The sequence below is a fragment of the Schistocerca nitens genome, chromosome 11, assembly GCF_023898315.1.
Source record: "Schistocerca nitens isolate TAMUIC-IGC-003100 chromosome 11, iqSchNite1.1, whole genome shotgun sequence".
Taxonomy (NCBI): domain Eukaryota; kingdom Metazoa; phylum Arthropoda; class Insecta; order Orthoptera; family Acrididae; genus Schistocerca; species Schistocerca nitens.
In genome coordinates, this window is record NC_064624.1 from 137,657,239 (window position 1) to 137,674,920 (window position 17,682).

Genomic DNA, 17,682 nt, shown 5'->3' on the forward strand with positions numbered 1-17,682 from the left:
GCAGTTTATGTGACTAATTCTTATGTTTTCATCACTTTTTTTGGAGTGATTATCACATCCACAAGAAAACCTAAATCGGGCAAGGTAGAAGAATCTTTTTACCCATTCGCCAAGTGTGCAAGTTAGGTGGGTCGACAACATATTCATGTCATGTGACGCACATGCCGTCACCAGTGTCGTAAAGAATAAATAAGACGTGTTTTCCTGTGGAGGAATCGGTTGACCTATGGCCTTGCGATCAAATGTTTTCGGTTCCTATTGGAGAGGCACGTCCTTTCGTCTACTAATCGCACGGTTTTGCGATGCGGTCGCAAAACACAGACACTAAACTTATTACAGTGAACAGAGACGTCAATGAATGAACGGAGAGATCGTAACTTTGCGAAAATAAAGAAAGTAAAATTTGCACTCGAGGGAGGACTCGAACCAAGGACCTTTCTTTCCGCAGTTGCTCACTCTAACCACGAGACGACGGCGCTCATCAGCTAACATTGTCCTTTGTGTTGCATATCTTGCACATGGATCGCTCAGTTTGTATATTTTGCTTATTTTTTCATAGTTCCGCACAACTTCTTCCTGTTTTCTCGATTGATCTGTGTTCAGTTTTTCAAGACCTATCCACTGTGTCAATTTATAACTAAATCTGAGGGGGGTGCGATGGAGAGGTTCCCTTGTAAGCACTATGAGACTTAACAACTGAGGTCATCAGTCCCCTAGACTTAGAACTACTTAAACCTAACTAACCTAAGGACATCACACACATCCATGCCCGAGGCAGGATTCGAACCTGCGACCGTAGCAGCAGCGCGGCTCCGGACTGAAGCGCCTAGAACCGCTCGGCCACAACGGCCGGCAATATACATTCGGTCTTTCTATTATAATAGTGTTGTGTATTTGATCTCTTAACTTTCCATAAAAATTGCATTCCAGGTGAGAGTGTGCATCTCTTGTCTTTCTCAGTGTATGTCCAAGATCTGCTTTCATATACGAGATATCTCAATAATTTTATTTTTACATGAAAGCCTGTACCTTAATCTACGCACTGACGCCATTACGGTCTGATTCTTCCTTGTTTACGTTGTGTACTCAGTGTTTAAGATGGCTCCGATAGCCGGCCGTGGTGGCCGAGTGGTTCTAAGCGCTTCAGTCTGGGACCTACGGTCGCAAAAAAATGGTTCAAATGGCTCTGAGCACTATGGGACTCAACTGCTGTGGTCATCAGTCCCCTAGAACTTAGAACTACTTAAACCTAACTAACCTAAGGACATCACACACACCCATGCCCGAGGCAGGATTCGAACCTGCGACCGTAGGAGCAGCGCGGTTCCGGACTGGAGCGCCTAGAACCGCACGGCCACCACGGCCGGCCCCTACGGTCGCAGGTTCTAATCCTGCCTCTGGCATGTATGTGTGTATTGTCCTTAGATTAGTTAGGTTTAAGTAGTTCTAAGTCTAGGGGACTGATGATCTCAGCTGTTAAGTCCCATAGTGCTCAGAGCCATTTGAACCATTCCTCCGATAATCGAGAGTCCCGCCGACTGTGAAGTACGGGCTGTTATAAGATTTCTTAGTGCTAAAGGCCTAAAAGCGATCGATATTCATCGTGAGATCTGTGCAGTTTGCGGAGAAAACTTTATGAGTGATGGAATGGTAAGAAAGTGGGTGAGAGCATTTAAAGATGGCCGCACAAATGTGCACGATGAACAACGGAGTGGACGTCCTTCGGTCGTTAATGAAAGTTTGGTGCAGGAAGTGGACAGTAAGGTGAGAGAAAACAGACGCTTTACGATTTCCTCCTTGCGGGATGATTTGCCTAATGTTTCTCGCAGTGTTTTGTACTTCATTGTGACCGAGCACTCGAATCACCGAAAATTGTGCGCACGTTGGGTACCGAAAATGTTGACGGATGTGCACAAAACCTAACGTTTAGACAGTGCACTGACTTTCCTTGAGCGGTACCACAGCGACGGTGATGATTTCTTAAGCCAAATTGTTACGGGATACGAAATGAGGGTGGCGTACGTCACACCAGAATCAAAGCAACAGTCCATGGAATGGCGACATTCAGATTCACCCAGAAAAGTGAAGTTTAAGCAATCAATTAACACCCGTAAAATCATGTGCACAGTTTTTTGGGACAGAAAAGGAGTGTTGCTTGTGAAATTTCTGCCTCGTAATGAAACAATCAATGCTGCAGCTTACTGTAACACATTGCACAACCTGCGCCATTCAGTTCAGAACAAAAGACGTGGTAAGTTGAGAAAGGGCATCGTTTTGCTGCAAGACAATGCCCGTCCGCATGTGGCGAATCAGACCAAAGATCTCATCACATCTTTTCGGTGGGAAACTCTAGATCATCCCCTGTACAGCCCCGATCTTGCGCCCAGTGACTACCATCTGTTCTTGCACTTGAAGAAACACCTTCAAAACATCTTCAAGACGATGACGAAGTCAAATCAGTGGTGATGCAGTGGTTGACAACTCAGGCGGCAGACTTCTATGAGGAGGGTATTCAAACGTTATGACAAGTGCCTCAGTATTGACAGAAATTATGTAGAAAAGTAGATTAAGGTACAGGCTTTCGTGTAAAAATAAAATTATTGAGATACCTTAGCACGTCTTTTTTTAATTTCAAAACGGTACTTACTTAAGAAACACGCCTTGTATAATAGGCGTAGCCACTAGTTTGTAAGATATTAGCTTTGTAACCTCCTTTTCTTGTCACCGAGTTCTCTCTGTATCGCATCACATACCATTTGATACTGATACCATTTATTGGTGACATCGTTGGAGTACTTGTACCTACTACCGCAGCCAGACAGTTGGTATTGTGGCAGCTGCTCTTTTGTTTGTCTAGTCCAGTGGTTCCCAACAGGTGGTCCGCGGACCTCAGGGGTCCGCGAGCTATGCCAGAGGGGTCCGCAAGATGCTATTACAATAAAATATGTGTTAAATATATTTCGTATGATAACAGATTTTTTTGTTTTGCACGCTTCCTGCACGAACAGAGCTTTAGCGAACGCTAACTTCTGCGTCTAGCGTCTTCCTAGAGCCAACTGACACTAGCAAAACTAGAATTAGATAGAGGCAAAAAGCTCTGCTGTATGCCGTTAGACTGCGCGCGCTGCCTCTTTGCAGCTCACAACTGACAGTCACTTTACGCAGAAACTCGCATTTCAGACGACAATCGGCCATTGTTAATTTATTGACAGTGCTTTCACAGACCGTGAAAGTTTCAAGTTTGGAACCTAATATTTCAGAAATAATGGATTGAAAGGTCAGATTGATGTCATCTCGTTAAAAACTGAAAATTAAAACTAACTGTATACTGATGGAGTACTCTGTTGTAACTGTATTTTTTCAAGTAAATAATACCTTGTATGAAATTAGTGTTTTCTTATTTTTCACACATGTCTACTCAATGCAATCTCAAGTGTAGTACACCTGAAAGACCAATACACTCACTTTTAATTTTTTCCTGTCATTTTCAAAAAAAATGGCTCTGAGCACTATGGTACTTAACATCTGAGGTCATCAGTCCCCTAGAACTTAGAACTACTTAAACCTAACTAACCTAAGGACAACACACACATCCATGCCTGAGGCAGGATTCGAACCTGCGACCGTAGCGGTCGCGCGGTTCCAGACTGAAGCGCCTAGAACCGCTCGGCCACAGAAGCCGGCCCCGTCATTTTCAGTTCGTACTAAATTTTTATTTAAAAGGAGTTTGTTATACTAAACTCCCAGATTTGAAGACAAAGATTTTGAGCAATAATCAAGAATTTAACAATAACAATGATGGCAAGAAGAGAATAGAAGCTTTCGAAATGTGGTGCTACAGAAGAATGCTGAAGATTAGATGGGTAGATCACATAACTAATGAGGAGGTATTGAATAGAATTGGGGAGAAGAGGAGTTTGTGGCACAACATGACAAGAAGAAGGGACCGGTTGGTACGACATGTTCTGAGGCATCAAGGGATCACCAATTTAGTACTGGAGGGCAGCGTGGAGCGTAAAAATCGTAGAGGAAGACCAAGAGATGAATACACTAAGCAGATTCAGAAGGATGTAGGTTGCAGTAGGTACTGGGAGATGAAGAAGCTTGCACAGGATAGAGTAGAATGGAGAGATGCATCAAACCAGTCTCAGGACTGAAGACGACAACAACAACAACAACAATGGCTAAATTGAAAAAGTTTTAAGCTCAATATTTTTTCAACAATGAACATGTCAACGTTTTTTCTAAGTAACAAAAATAGAAAACGTACAAAAAGTCTCTTAATTTGGCTTTTTTAGGTACTTGATACTGTGATATGACAAGGAACTAGTCATGCTCTATGAGGGGGTAATCGAGAAACTTTTGTTGCGAACCCCTAGTCTAGTCAGTCCACCTAACTTTGACGATCCTTCTATAGCATCACATCTCAGCAATTCTCTCCTTTTTCCGGTGCTCTATGAGGGGGTCCTCGAGAAAAATTTGTTGGGAACCCCTAGTCTAGGCAGTCCACCTAACTTTCACAATCCTTCTATAGCACTTCGTCTCAGCACTTCAATTCTCTCCTTTTCCCAGTGCTCTATGAGCGGGTCCTCGAGAAAATTTTGTTGGGAACCCCTAGTCTAGTCAGTCCACCTAACTTTCACAATCCTTCTATAGCACCACGTCTCAGCACGTAAATTCTCTCCTTTTCCCGGTGCTCTATGAGGGGGTCCTCGAGAAAATTTTGTTGGGAACCCCTAGTCTAGTCAGTCCACCTAACTTTCACAATCCTTCTATAGCACCACGTCCCAGCACGTCAATTCTCTCCTTTTCCCGGTGCTCCATGAAGGGGTCCTCGAGAAAATTTTGTTGGGAACCCCTAGTCTAGTCAGTCCACCTAACTTTCACAATCCTTCTATAGCAGCACGTCTCAGCACGTCAATTCTCTACTTTTCCCAGTGCTCTATCAGGGGGTCCTCGAGAAAATTTTGTTGAGAACCCCTAGTCTAGTCAGTCCATCTAACATTCACAATCCTTCGATAGCACCACGTCTCAGCACTTCAATTCTCTCCTTTTCCCGGTGCTCCATGAGAGGGTCCTCGAGAAAAGTTTGTTGGGAATCCCTAGTCGAGTCAGTCCACCTAACTTTCACAATCCTTCTATAGCACCACGTCTCAGCACTTCAATTCTCTCCTTTTCCCGGTGCTCCATGAAGGGGTCCTCGAGAATATTTTGTTGGGAACCCCTAGTCTAGTCAGTCCACCTAACTTTCACAATCCTTCTATAGCACCACGTCTCAGCACTTCGATTCTCTCCTTTTCCTTGTTTCCCTACATCCCACGGAATGTTACTGACGTAATGTAGTGGCGCCTCTGAACATAGCCCAGTCCAGTCCACCTCTGGCGCTTTTTGTTCCCAGAGCCAGGGCGTGGAGCTGGGTAAGCTCGCCGTCTACCACGCGCTGACACGCGAGGGTCAGGCGACGCACATCGTAGGGGCCAACTGCAGGGAGATGCTGCGCTTGAACCTGAGGACGCTGCGAGAGGGACTCACTGAGGCCGAGCGACAGGTGCTGAAGGACGTCAAGGACAGGTGAGGCGAGGGTTCGGCCCGCGACTGAGCCTCTGGTACTTGGTAAGTTACACTGCTGGCTAGTAAAACTGTAATACCGTACACACTGAAGAGCCAAAGACTTGGTACTCCTTCTTAATATCCTGTAGGGTCCCTGCGAGCACGCGGAACTGCCGCAGTATAACGTGGAATGGACTCGAGTAATGTCTCTAGTACACTACTGGCCATTAAAATTGCTACGCCAAGAAGAAATGCAGATGATAAACGGGTATTCATTGGAGAAATATATTATACTAGAACTGACATGTGATTACATTTTCACGCAATTTGGGTGCATAGATCCTGAGAAGTCAGTACCCAGGACAACCACCTCTGGCCGTAATAACGGCCTTGATACGCCTGCGCATTTAGTCGAACAGAGCTTGGATGGCGTGTACAGGTACAGCTGCCCATGCAGCTTCAACACGGTACCACAGTTCTTCAAGAGTAGTGACTGGTGTATTGTGATGAGCTAGTTGCTCGGGCACCATTGACCAGACGTTCTCAATTGGTGAAAGATCTGGAGAATGTGCTGGCCAGGGCAGCAGTCGAACATTTTCTGTATCCAGAAAGTCCTGTACGGGATCTGCAACACGCGGTCGTGTCTTATCCTGCTGAAATTTAGGTTTTCGCAGGGATCTAAAGAAGGGTAGAGCCACGGGTCGTTACACGTCTGAAATGTAACGTCCACTGTTCAAAGTGCCGTCAATGCGAACGAGAGGTGACCGAGACCATTAACCGATGGCACCCCGTACCATCACGCCGGGTGTTACGCCAGTAAGGCGATGACGAATACACGCTTCCAATGTGCGTTCACCGCGATGTCGCCAAACACGGATCCGACCATCGTGATGCTGTAAACAGAACCTGGATTCATCTAAAAGAATGACGTTTTGCCATTCGTGCACCCAGGTTCGTCGTCGAGTACACCACTGCAGGCGCTCCTGTCTGTGATACAGCGTCAACGATAACCGCAGCCGTAGTCACGGAGCTGATAGTACGTGCTGCTGCAAACGTCGTTGAACTGTTCGTGCAGATGATTGTTGTCTTGCAAACGTCCCCATCTGTTGACTCAGGGATCGAGACGTGGCTGCACCATTCGTTACAGCCATGCGGATAAGATGCCTGTCATCTCGACTGCTAGTTATACGAGGCCGTTGGGATCCAGCACGGCGTTCCGTATTACCCTCCTGTGTGTGTGTGTGTGTGGTTTGAGGTTTTCGGGCGCTAAACAGCGTGGTCATCAGCGCCTATATTACCCTCCTGAACCCAGCGATTCCATATTCTGCTAACAGTCATTGGATCTCGACCAACGCGAGTAGCAATGTCGCGATACGATAAACCGCAATCGCGATAGGCTACAATCCGACCTTTATCAAAGTCGGAAACGTGATGGTACGCATTTCTCCTCCTTACACGAGGCAACGCCAGTCAACTGCTGTTTGTGGCCGGCCGGAGTGGCCGAGCGGTTCTAGGAGCTACAGTCTGGAACCACGTGACTGCTACTGTCGCAGGTTCGAATCCTGCCTCGGACTGGTGACCGCAGCAGTTATGTCCCATAGTGATCAGAGCCATTTGAACCATTTCGCTGTTTGTGTATGAGAAATCGGTTGGAAACTTTCCTCATGTCAGCACGTTGTAGGCGTCGCCACCGGCGCCAACCTTGTGTGAATGCTCTGAAAAGCTGATCATTTGCATATCACAGCATCTTCCTCCCGTCGGTTAAATTTCCCGTCTGTAGCACATAATCTTCGTGTTGTAGCAATTTTAATGGCCAGTAGTGTAGTGCTGGAGGGAATTGACACCAGGGATGTCCATAAGCCATTACGAGGGCGCGGAGGTCTCTTCTGAACAGCACGTTGCAAGCCATCCCAGATATGCTCAGTAATGTTCATGTCTGGGGTGTTTGGTGGACTGCGGAAGTGTTTAAACTCCGAATAGTGTTCCTGGAACCATTCTGTAGCAGTTCTAGACGTATAGGGAGTCGCATTGTCGTTTTGCAACTGCCCAAGTCCGTCGGAATGCACAGTGGACATGAGTAGATGCAGATAATCAGACAGTATGCTTACGTACGTGTCATCTGTTCAGATGGTTCAAATGGCTCTGAGCACTGTGGGACTTAACATGTGAGGTCATCAGTCCCCTAGAACTTAGTACTTACACACACCCACGCCCGAGGCAGGATTCGGAACTGCGACTGTAGCGGTCGCGCGGTTCCAGGCTGAAGCGCCTAGAACCGCACCGGCTGGCGTTTTACCTGTCATTGTCATATCTAGACGAATCAGGGGTTCCACATCACTCCAACTGCACACGCCCGACACCATTACAGAGCCTCCACCAGCTTGAACAGTCCCCTGCTGACACGCAGGATCCACGGATTCATGAGGTTGTCTCCATACCCTACGTGTCCATCCGTTCGATACAATGTGAAAGGAGACTCGTCCGATAACGCAACTTGTTTCCAGTGACCAACAGTCCAATGTCGCATTTCACGGGCCGAGGCATAAAGCTTTGTGTCGCGGAGTCATCAACGGTACATGAGTGGCCCTTCGGCTCCGGAAGCCCATATCGATGACGTTTCGTTGAATGGTTTGCGTGCTGACACTTGTTGTTGGCGCAGCATTGAAATCTGTAGCAGTTTGCGGAAACGTCGCACTCCTGTCACATTGAATGATTCTCTTGAGTCGTAGTTGGTCCCGTTCTTGCACGATTTTTTTCCGGCCGCAGCAATGTCAGAGATTTCATGTTTTACCGGATTATTGATATTCACAGTACGTCCGTGATGTGGTCATACGGGAAAATCCCCACTTCACCCTTATCTCGGAGACGCTGTGTCGCTTCGCTCGTGCACCGACTGTAAGAGCTCGTTCAAACTCACTTAAATCTTGATAACCTGCCATCGTATCAGCGATAACCGATCTAACAACGGCGTCACACACTTTTTGTCTTATATAGGCGTTACTGACATCAACGCCGTATTGTGTCGGTTTAAATATATTGTATTTGAATACGAATGCCTATAGCAGCAGTTTCTTTGGCTCTTCAGCGTATTTGAAACATTACTGTATCCAAACACTATTGAATACCTCCCAAAAAAAAAAAAAAAAAAAAAAAAAAATATTATTAACACACAGCGCACATTCAAAACACGATATTGGCTCTTTCACATGGTTCAAATGGCTCTGTGCACTATGCGACTTAACTTCTGAGGTCATCAGTCGCCTAGAACTTAGGACTAATTAAACCTAACTAACCTAAGGACATCACACAACACATCCATGCCCGAGGCAGGATTCGAACCTACGACCGTAACGGTCGCTCGGCTCCACTGGCTCTTTATTCACTCAAAGTAATGAATGCTACCGACTGTGGATGTCAAGTTGATTCCATATTTCTGTATTTCCACAAGGCTTTTAACACGGTTCCTCACAAGCAGCTTCTGTTCAAATTGCTTTCATTGTTTAAATTGCGGAGCCCGATTCGTGATTTCTTGTCAGTAAGTAGTCAGTAGTAACTGATGGAAAACCATCGAGTGAAACAGAAGTGATACCTGGCGTTCCACAAAGAAGTGTTATAGGCCCTCTGCTGTTCCTAATGTACATAAGCGATTTAGGTGACAATCTGTGCAGCTCTCTTACATTGTTTGTACATCATGCTGTTCATGAAACGGTCCCTGTGCTCTTATAATCTTCGTAGCAGACAGAGCCTGAAACGAAAATATCTCACCTCGTAATGTAACTGCTTGGGAAGGCGTTGCTTGCTGCTTTCGGTGCGCCAGTTGCAAATTTCTCACTACAGTTGCTGAGAGCGTATTTCAGTGCTCCAGACGGCCATTAATCCATTTTATACACGTCACTGAGCGAGCCACTCTTCAAATAAAAATGACCTGCATCGAGGATGTCGACAGTGCTCTTGGTAAAATATTTCTTCTACACACTGTTTTAAATTACCTGCTATATTATTACTTGTGCGAAATTTATGTTATAACACTCATTAACACTGACAAAGGACAACATTGATATCAAACCCCTACTCACAAAAATATTAGACAAATAAATAATACACATTAAAAATACCTTACAGTGAAAATTACTCAATCTTTAAATATGACACAGATGTCTCATTAAACAATGGTTCCAAACTACGCGTGACTGCAATGCAACTGAATAAAAAATATTACCTCCATCCCTCTTCATACTGTTTTCTAATCTCATTACATCTCATTTCATCCTAAATCACTAATCGAATCCTTCTTCTGTGTTCCACAATATTCAAACACAAATCATTCTACTTCAACACACGTGCCCTTAACTTTACGTCTACATTCCAGGAGTCACCTCATCGGCGTCTGTCTCACTACCACTCTAACTATAGAACTCCAGCGCCAGGCAGCGATGACAAAACAAACACACCTTCTAGCAAGTCAGCTACTCTGACCAAAGACTGCGCGCAAATACACTAAAGCACCACAGAAACTGGTATAGGCATGCGTATTAGTACACAGAGATATGTGAACAGGCAGAATACGGCGCTGTGGTCGGCAAGCCTATATAACACAAGTGTCTCGTTCAGATGCTGCAATGGCAGATCGTCAAGATTTAGGTGAGTTTGAACGTGGTGTTATAGTCGGCGCATGAGCAATTGGACACAGCATCTGCAAGCTAGCAATGAAGTGGGGATTTTCGCGTACCATTTCTCGAGTGTACCGTGAATATCAGGAGTCTGGCAAAACATCAAATCTCTGACATCGCTGCAGCCGGAAAAAGATCCTGCAAGAATGGGACCAAAGACGACTGAAGGGAATCGTTCAACGTGACAGAAGTGCAACCCTTCCGCAAATTGCTGCAGATTTCAACGTTGGGGTATCAACAAGTGTCAGCGTGCGAACAATTCGACGAAACATCATAGATGTGGGCTTTCGGAGCCGAAAGCCACCTCGTGTACCCTTGATGAATGCGCGATACAGAGCTTTACGCCTCGCCTGGGCCCGTCAACACCAACATTGGAGTGTTGATGACTGGAAACGTGTTGCCTGGTCGGACGAGTCTCGTTTCAAATTCTATCGAGCGGATGGACGTGTACGTGTATTAACTTGGAAGTTAGGGTTCAGGCACTCGCATATACTCCACATCAGGGTGTGAATGAGTGGTGAATGTGAAATAGAACTGTGAACAAAGTTACGTTAATCCTCATGAATCCGTGGACCCTGTATGTCAGCAGGGCACTGTTCAACCTGGTGGAGGCTCTGTAATGATGTGGGGCGCGCGCTGTTGGAGTGATATGAAACCAGTTATACGTCTAGATATGACTGTGATAGGTGACTCATACGTAGGCATCATGTCTGGTTGTAACAATACGAGTCAAGATATATGTAACGGAACTTGAATAGCGTATTTGCCTCTATTGGTTACGGTAGAGAGATCGATCTTTCGGTCCTGTCTGTATATTTATATGTAATATTGCATGAATAAAGGCTGGGCGAGTGTAAAGCTATCGTTAAAAACGCACGCCGCGCGATTTGTTACGATTTGGTCGGTCATAATAATAATAACATGCTTTTGAATACAATTAAAATATAACGGCGATACCTGTTTAGAGTTATTGGAAATAATACGTAGTAAATTAATGAGTAAGGTAGCCGATCCTATAAGAAGAGGTAAAATTGGGCATATTGAGGTGTTTTGCTTTATATCGACGAAGCCGATGATACGGCGTCATTTTTTCGTTTACTCTTAGAAGTGCTAATTGTGCGTTGTGAAAAAATATAGGGGTGAGTTTTAAATAACTGCGGTATACGATCAGAGTAACAAAAGGACAATTAGTTACACGAAATCGCGGATAGAAAAGTGTGGCCATTAAATCTAGTACACCTACAGGGCGGTCAATTCCGGGATAAATCTATACGCATCTCACGAGGGACGCGGTATTGAGACCGTTTCTTCTAATTATATCGCGGACAGCGGGCTCCAATTTATGAAAAGGAGAAAAACGTTGACTTTTATGCGAACTCTTAATAATAGCGGACCGGAGAGAAAAGTGTGTAATTGTGTTACGCTTAACAAACATTTGTGGAGGGCGGTGTCTAAACTAGAAGAGTCAATAACAAAATACTATACTATTATCACTGACTGTTGGTGTCGAGCAACCAAAACTGTTCATCAAAGGGTTTCGATGGAACTTGGGAGTTAGGGTTCAGGCTCTCACATATACTCCACATCAGGGTGTGAACGAGTGGTGAATGCGAAATAGAACTGTGAACAAAGTTACGTTAAATAAAACAGAAGAAACAAGACAGTTTAGTGGTATCTGTTATTATTCCATAAACTGTAACATTTCTTACCGTTGTACGAAGCCTTTATAGATGATCTTTATGACAATTTGCTTCCAAGGGATAGCGTTACGAGTTAAGTTTTGGGGCCCTGGTCAAAAGGGGGTAGTTCGTAGATCCTAACTACTGCAGCTATTCTGGAATCAGGTGCTACCGTGACCATTGTCCGTTGTCAATGACTTAAGGTTACCACATCTCTTGCTCTAAGATCGACGCGCCTTTCCACTTGGTATAACGGTGCCTCACGGCAATAACGACAACGCCGACGACGAAGGAAGATACGGTAGAAGATCACCTGCATCCATTCACGTCCATTGTGCATTACGACGGGCTTGGGAATTTCCAGCAGGACAATCCGAAACCGTCTAGAATTTCTGTAGAGAGGCTCCAGGAACACTCACTGTGACTTCCGCTGGCCACCAAATTCCCCGGTCATGAACATCATTGATGATACCTTGGATGCCTTGCAACATTCTGTTCACAAGAGATCTCCACCCCATCTTGCTCTTATGGATTTATGGACAGCCCTGCAGGATTGATGCTGTCAATTTCCTCCAGCACTACTTTAGACATCAGTTGATTCCAAGCCGCGTCGTATTGTGGCGCTTCTGCGTGCTCGCGGGCGCCCTACACGATGTTAGGCAGATTTCTTTGGCTCTTCAGTGTAATAAGCAATTAAAAATTGTCGCTCAGCGTTCGAGGCATCCAAAGTACGTTCAAATTCCAGAAGTGCAAATAACAAACCCACAACGGATCCGTTTCAACAGGCCGCAAGAAATGTGTGCGTGAACTTAAATGCAGATTTTGGCGAGGCCTGCAGGTCACGCTGTTGTATTCGCTTACGAACGGCCCCTGCGCAGTGTCCCCAACACGCTGTTCTGTGTAGCTGTGGTTCAAAATGGCTCAACTGGCTCTGAGCACTATGGGACTTAACTACTGTGGTCATCAGTCCCCTAGAACTTAGAACTACTTAAACCTAACTAACCTAAGGACATCACACACATCCATGCCCGAGGCAGGATTCGAACCAGCGACCGTAGCAGTCGCGCGGTTCCGGACTTGTAGCTGTGGGTGCATTACTCCGCAGCTACGTGAATTCGAATGTGCGAAAATTTGCAATTGGTTTTTGTTGTGTGATGACTTTACTAGACGGTAAATGACAGTATAATCTGCAAACAATCTAAGAAGGCTGCTCAGATTGTCTCCTAAATCGTTTATACAGATTAAGAAAACGCACTTGACCTCTTAGCAACAAATAATCCTGAGTTAATAACGAGCATCAAAACCGATTCAGGGATTAGTGAACACAGGGTTGTCGTAGCGAGACTGAATATTGTAATCCTCAAATCCTCGAAAAATAAGCGAAAAATATACCTCTTCAAAAAAGCAGATAGAAATTCACGTGACGCCTTCCTGACAAACAATTTCCACTCATTCCGAATTAATAATATAAGTCTAGATCAGATGTGGCTTAAATTCAAAGAAATAGTAGCGGCAGCAATTGAGAGGTTTGTAGCAAATAAACTAACAAACGACGGAGATGGTCCTCCTTGGTACACAAAACGGGTTAGAACACTGTTGCAGAAACAATGAAACAAACATGTCGAATTTAAATAGACGCAAAATCGACAAGATTGGCGATCCTTTACAGAAGCTAGAAACTTAACTCGGAGTTCAATGCGAGACGCCTATAACAGTTTCCACAACGAAATTTTGTCTCGATACCTGGCAGAAAATCCAAAGAGATTCTGGTCGTATGTGAAGTATGTTAGCGGCAAGAAACAATCAATGCCTTTTCTGCGCGCTAACAATGGAGATACTATCGAAGACAGTGCTGCCAAAACAGATTTACTAAACACAGCCTTCCGAAATGCCTTCACAAAAGAAGACGATGTAAATATTCCAGAATTCGATTCGAGAACAATTGCCAACATGAGTAACGTAGAAGTAAATATCCTCGGAGTCGTGAAGCAACTCAAATCACTTAATTAAAGCAAATCTTCCGGTCCAGACTGTATACCAATGAAGTTCCTTTCGGAGTACGCTCATGTATTAGCTCCATACTTAACCATCATATACAACCGTTCACTCGACGAAACATCCGTACCCAAAGACTGGAAAGTTGCACAGGTCACACCAATATTCAAGAAAAGTAGTAGGAGTAATCTACTAAATTACAGGCCCATATCGTTAACGTCGATATGCAGCAGGATTTTAGAAGATATATTGTGTTCGAACATTATGAATTACCTCGAAGGAAACGGTCTATTGACACACTCAACATGGGTTTAGAAAACGTCGTTCCTGTGAAACACAACTAGCTCTTTATTCACATGAAGTACTGAGCTATTGACAAGGGATTTCAGATCGATTCCCTATTTCTGGATTTCCGGAAGCCTTTTGACTCTGTACCACGCAAGTGGCACGTAGTGAAATTGCGTGCTTATGGAATATCGGCTCAGTCATTTGACTAGTTTTGTCATTTCCTGTCAGAGAGGTCACAGTTCGTTGTAACTGCCGGAAGTCATCGACTAAAACAGAAGTGATTTCTGGCGTTCACCAAGGTAGTGTTGTAGGCCTTTTGCTGTTCCTTATCTATATAAACGATTTGGGAGACAATCTGAGCAGCCGTCTTCGGTTGTTTGCAGATGCCGCTGTCGTTTATCGACTCATAAAGTCATCAGAAGATCAAAACAAACTGCAAAACGATTTAGAAAAGATATCTGAATGGTGCGAAAAGCGGCAGTTGACCCTAAATAACGAAAAGTGTGAGGTCATCCACATGGGTGCTAAAAGGAACTCGTTTAACTTCGGTTACACGATAAATCAGTCTAATCTAAAAGCCGTAAATTCAACTAAATACCTAGGTATTACAATTACGAACAACTTAAATTGGAAGGAACACACAAAATGTTGTGGCCAAAGCTAACCAGACTGCGTTTTATTGGCAGGACACTTAGAAAATGTAACAGACCTACTACGGAGACTGCCTACACTACGCTTGTGTTGCTCGGTGGGGATCCTTACCAGATAGGACTGACGGAGTACATCGGAAAAGTTCAAAGAAAGGCAGCACGTTTTGTATTATCGCAAAATATGGGAGAGAGTGTCACAGAAATGATACAGGATTTGGGCTGGACATCATTAAAAGAAAGACGTTTTTCGTTGCGACGGAATCTTCTCACGAAATTCCAATCACCAACTTTCTCCTCCGAATGCGAAAATATTTTGTTTACACCGATCTACATAGGGAGAAATGTTCACCACGGAAAGATATAGATGTTCATTTTTTCCGCGCGCTATACGAGATTGGAATAATAGAGAATTCTCAAGGTGGTTCGATGAACCCTTTGCCAGGCACTTGAATGTGATTTGCACAGTACACATGTAGATGTAGATGAACACCAGGGGGCCTATACCACATTCTTGGGAGAACGACAGATACTACTTCTGTTTTACTCGATTACTTTCGGTCAGTTAATACGAGCTGCGGTTTTTCTGACAGGAAATCACGAAACCAGTCATACAGCTGAGGCGATACTCCATAGGCACGCAATCTGATTAGAAGATACTTTAAGCAACGGTCTCAAAAGCATTCTGAAAATCTGGAATTGTGGAATCGATTTGTGATCCCTTGTTGTGTTTCTCAAGAACGGTATTTTCTGAATCCAGGTTATTTGTCGATAAATCGTTTTCTTCGAGGTAATTCACAATGTTTGAAGACAGTACATCGCATCCCAGTAAGAAAAGCGACACATGTCGACAGTGGCATTCTTAGTTCATGTCGCTTGAAAAGTACCTGTGAGACGGCCCAACGTACATTAAAAATATAATGGAATTTACTGCCTACAATACATGCATGAAATTTAAAGGAAGGCTATCCTGATTTAAGGTTTATAGCCTTAACTCTTTAAGTCGAGTTTTCCCAAATATTCAGTTAAAGAATTCTCTTTTCATGCCAGGTTGCGATATGTTGCAAAGTCCTACTGCAGTTCCATGTTAGTGGTGTGTGTCTGCAATTCAGCAGATTTCGCCTATTTCCATCCTTGACTACTGATGTAACATGAGTAACTTAATAGTATTTACGTACAGATATTTTGAAGAGCGAGAAGTTGTATATGTTTACTAACAAGGGAACCTCCCCATCGCCCCCCTCTCAGATTTAGTTATAAGTTGGCACAGTGGATAGGCTTTGAAAAACTGAACACAGATCAATCGAGAAAACAGGAAGAAGTTGTGTGGAACTATGAAAAAAATAACATGAGTAACTTAATAGTATTTACGTACAGATATAAGAGCGAGAAGTTGTATATGTTTACTAACAAGGGAACCTCCCCATCGCCCCCCCCCCTCAGATTTAGTTATAAGTTGGCACAGTGGATAGGCTTTGAAAAACTGAACACAGATCAGTCGAGAAAACAGGAAGAAGTTGTGTGGAACTATGAAAAAAATAACATGAGTAACTTAATAGTATTTACGTACAGATATTTTGAAGAGCGAGAAGTTGTATATGTTTACTAACAAGGGAACCTCCCCATCGCCCCCCCCCCCCCTCAGATTTAGTTATAAGTTGGCACAGTGGATAGGCTTTGAAAAACTGAACACAGATCAATCGAGAAAACAGGAAGAAGTTGTGTGGAACTATGAAAAAAATAACATGAGTAACTTAATAGTATTTACGTACAGATATTTTGAAGAGCGAGAAGTTGTATATGTTTACATGTTTACTAACAAGGGAACCTCCCCATCGCACCCTCCCCCCCCCCCCCCAGATTTAGTTATAAGTTGGCACAGTGGATAGGCCTTGAAAAACTGAACACAGATCAATCGAGAAAACAGGAAGAAGTTGTGTGGAACTATGAAAAAAATAAGCAAAATATACAAACTGAGTAGTCCTTGCGCAACATAGGCAACATCACGGAGAATGAGAGCTGAGAAACGCTGTGGTCCTGTGGTTAGCGTGAGCGGCTGTGGAACGAGAGGTCCTTGGGTCAAGTCATCCCTCGAGTGTAAGGTAATTTTTTATTTTATTTTCGGAAAGTTATGATCTGTCCGTTCCTTCATTGACGTCTCTGTTCACTGTAATAAGTTTAGTGTCTGTGTTTTGTGACCGCACCGCGAAACCGTGCGATTAGTAGACGAAAGGACGTGCCTCTCCAATGGGAACCGAAAACATTTGATCGCAAGGTCATAGGTCAACCGATTCCTCCACAGGAAAACACGTCTGATATATTCTATACAACACTGGTGACGGCATGTGCGTCACATGACAGGAATATGTTGTCGACCCACCTAACTTGTACACTTGGCGAATGGGTAAAAAGATTCTTCTACCTTGCCCGATTTAGGTTTTCTTGTGGATGTGATAATCACTCCCAAAAAAGTGATGAAAACATAAGAGTTTGTCACGGACGGACGGACGGACAGATAATAATTGCCTGAAAATAAAAAATTAAACTTTTCACTCGAGGGAAAACTTGAACCAAGGACCTCTCGTTCCACACCTGCTCGCACTAACCACGGGACCACGGCGCTCCTGAGATCACACTATCCTTGATGTTGCCTATCTTGGCATGGACTACTCAGTTGGTATATTTTGCTTATTTTTTTCATAGTTCCACACAACTTCTTCCTGTTTTCTCGATTGACCTGTGTTCAGTTTTTCAAGGCCTACCCGACTGGTATACTATCTGGACAGGTGAACTGACTTTGTTACGTTATTTAAACTGCTTTTTTACACCGAGAATATATACTTCCATCTTACT

At 44.1% G+C, this 17,682-nt stretch overlaps 1 protein-coding gene across 1 annotated transcript in view; it reads left to right on the forward strand.

Moving 5' to 3' along the window:
* LOC126213241 (uncharacterized) overlaps nucleotides 1-17,682 on the forward strand; it is a 131,879-nt gene that overhangs the window by 107,127 nt on the left and 7,070 nt on the right. Inside the window, exon 7 of the mRNA XM_049940901.1 lies at nucleotides 5,399-5,571. Coding sequence (XP_049796858.1) covers nucleotides 5,399-5,571 — 173 coding nt within the window. The remainder of the gene's footprint in view (nucleotides 1-5,398; nucleotides 5,572-17,682) is intronic.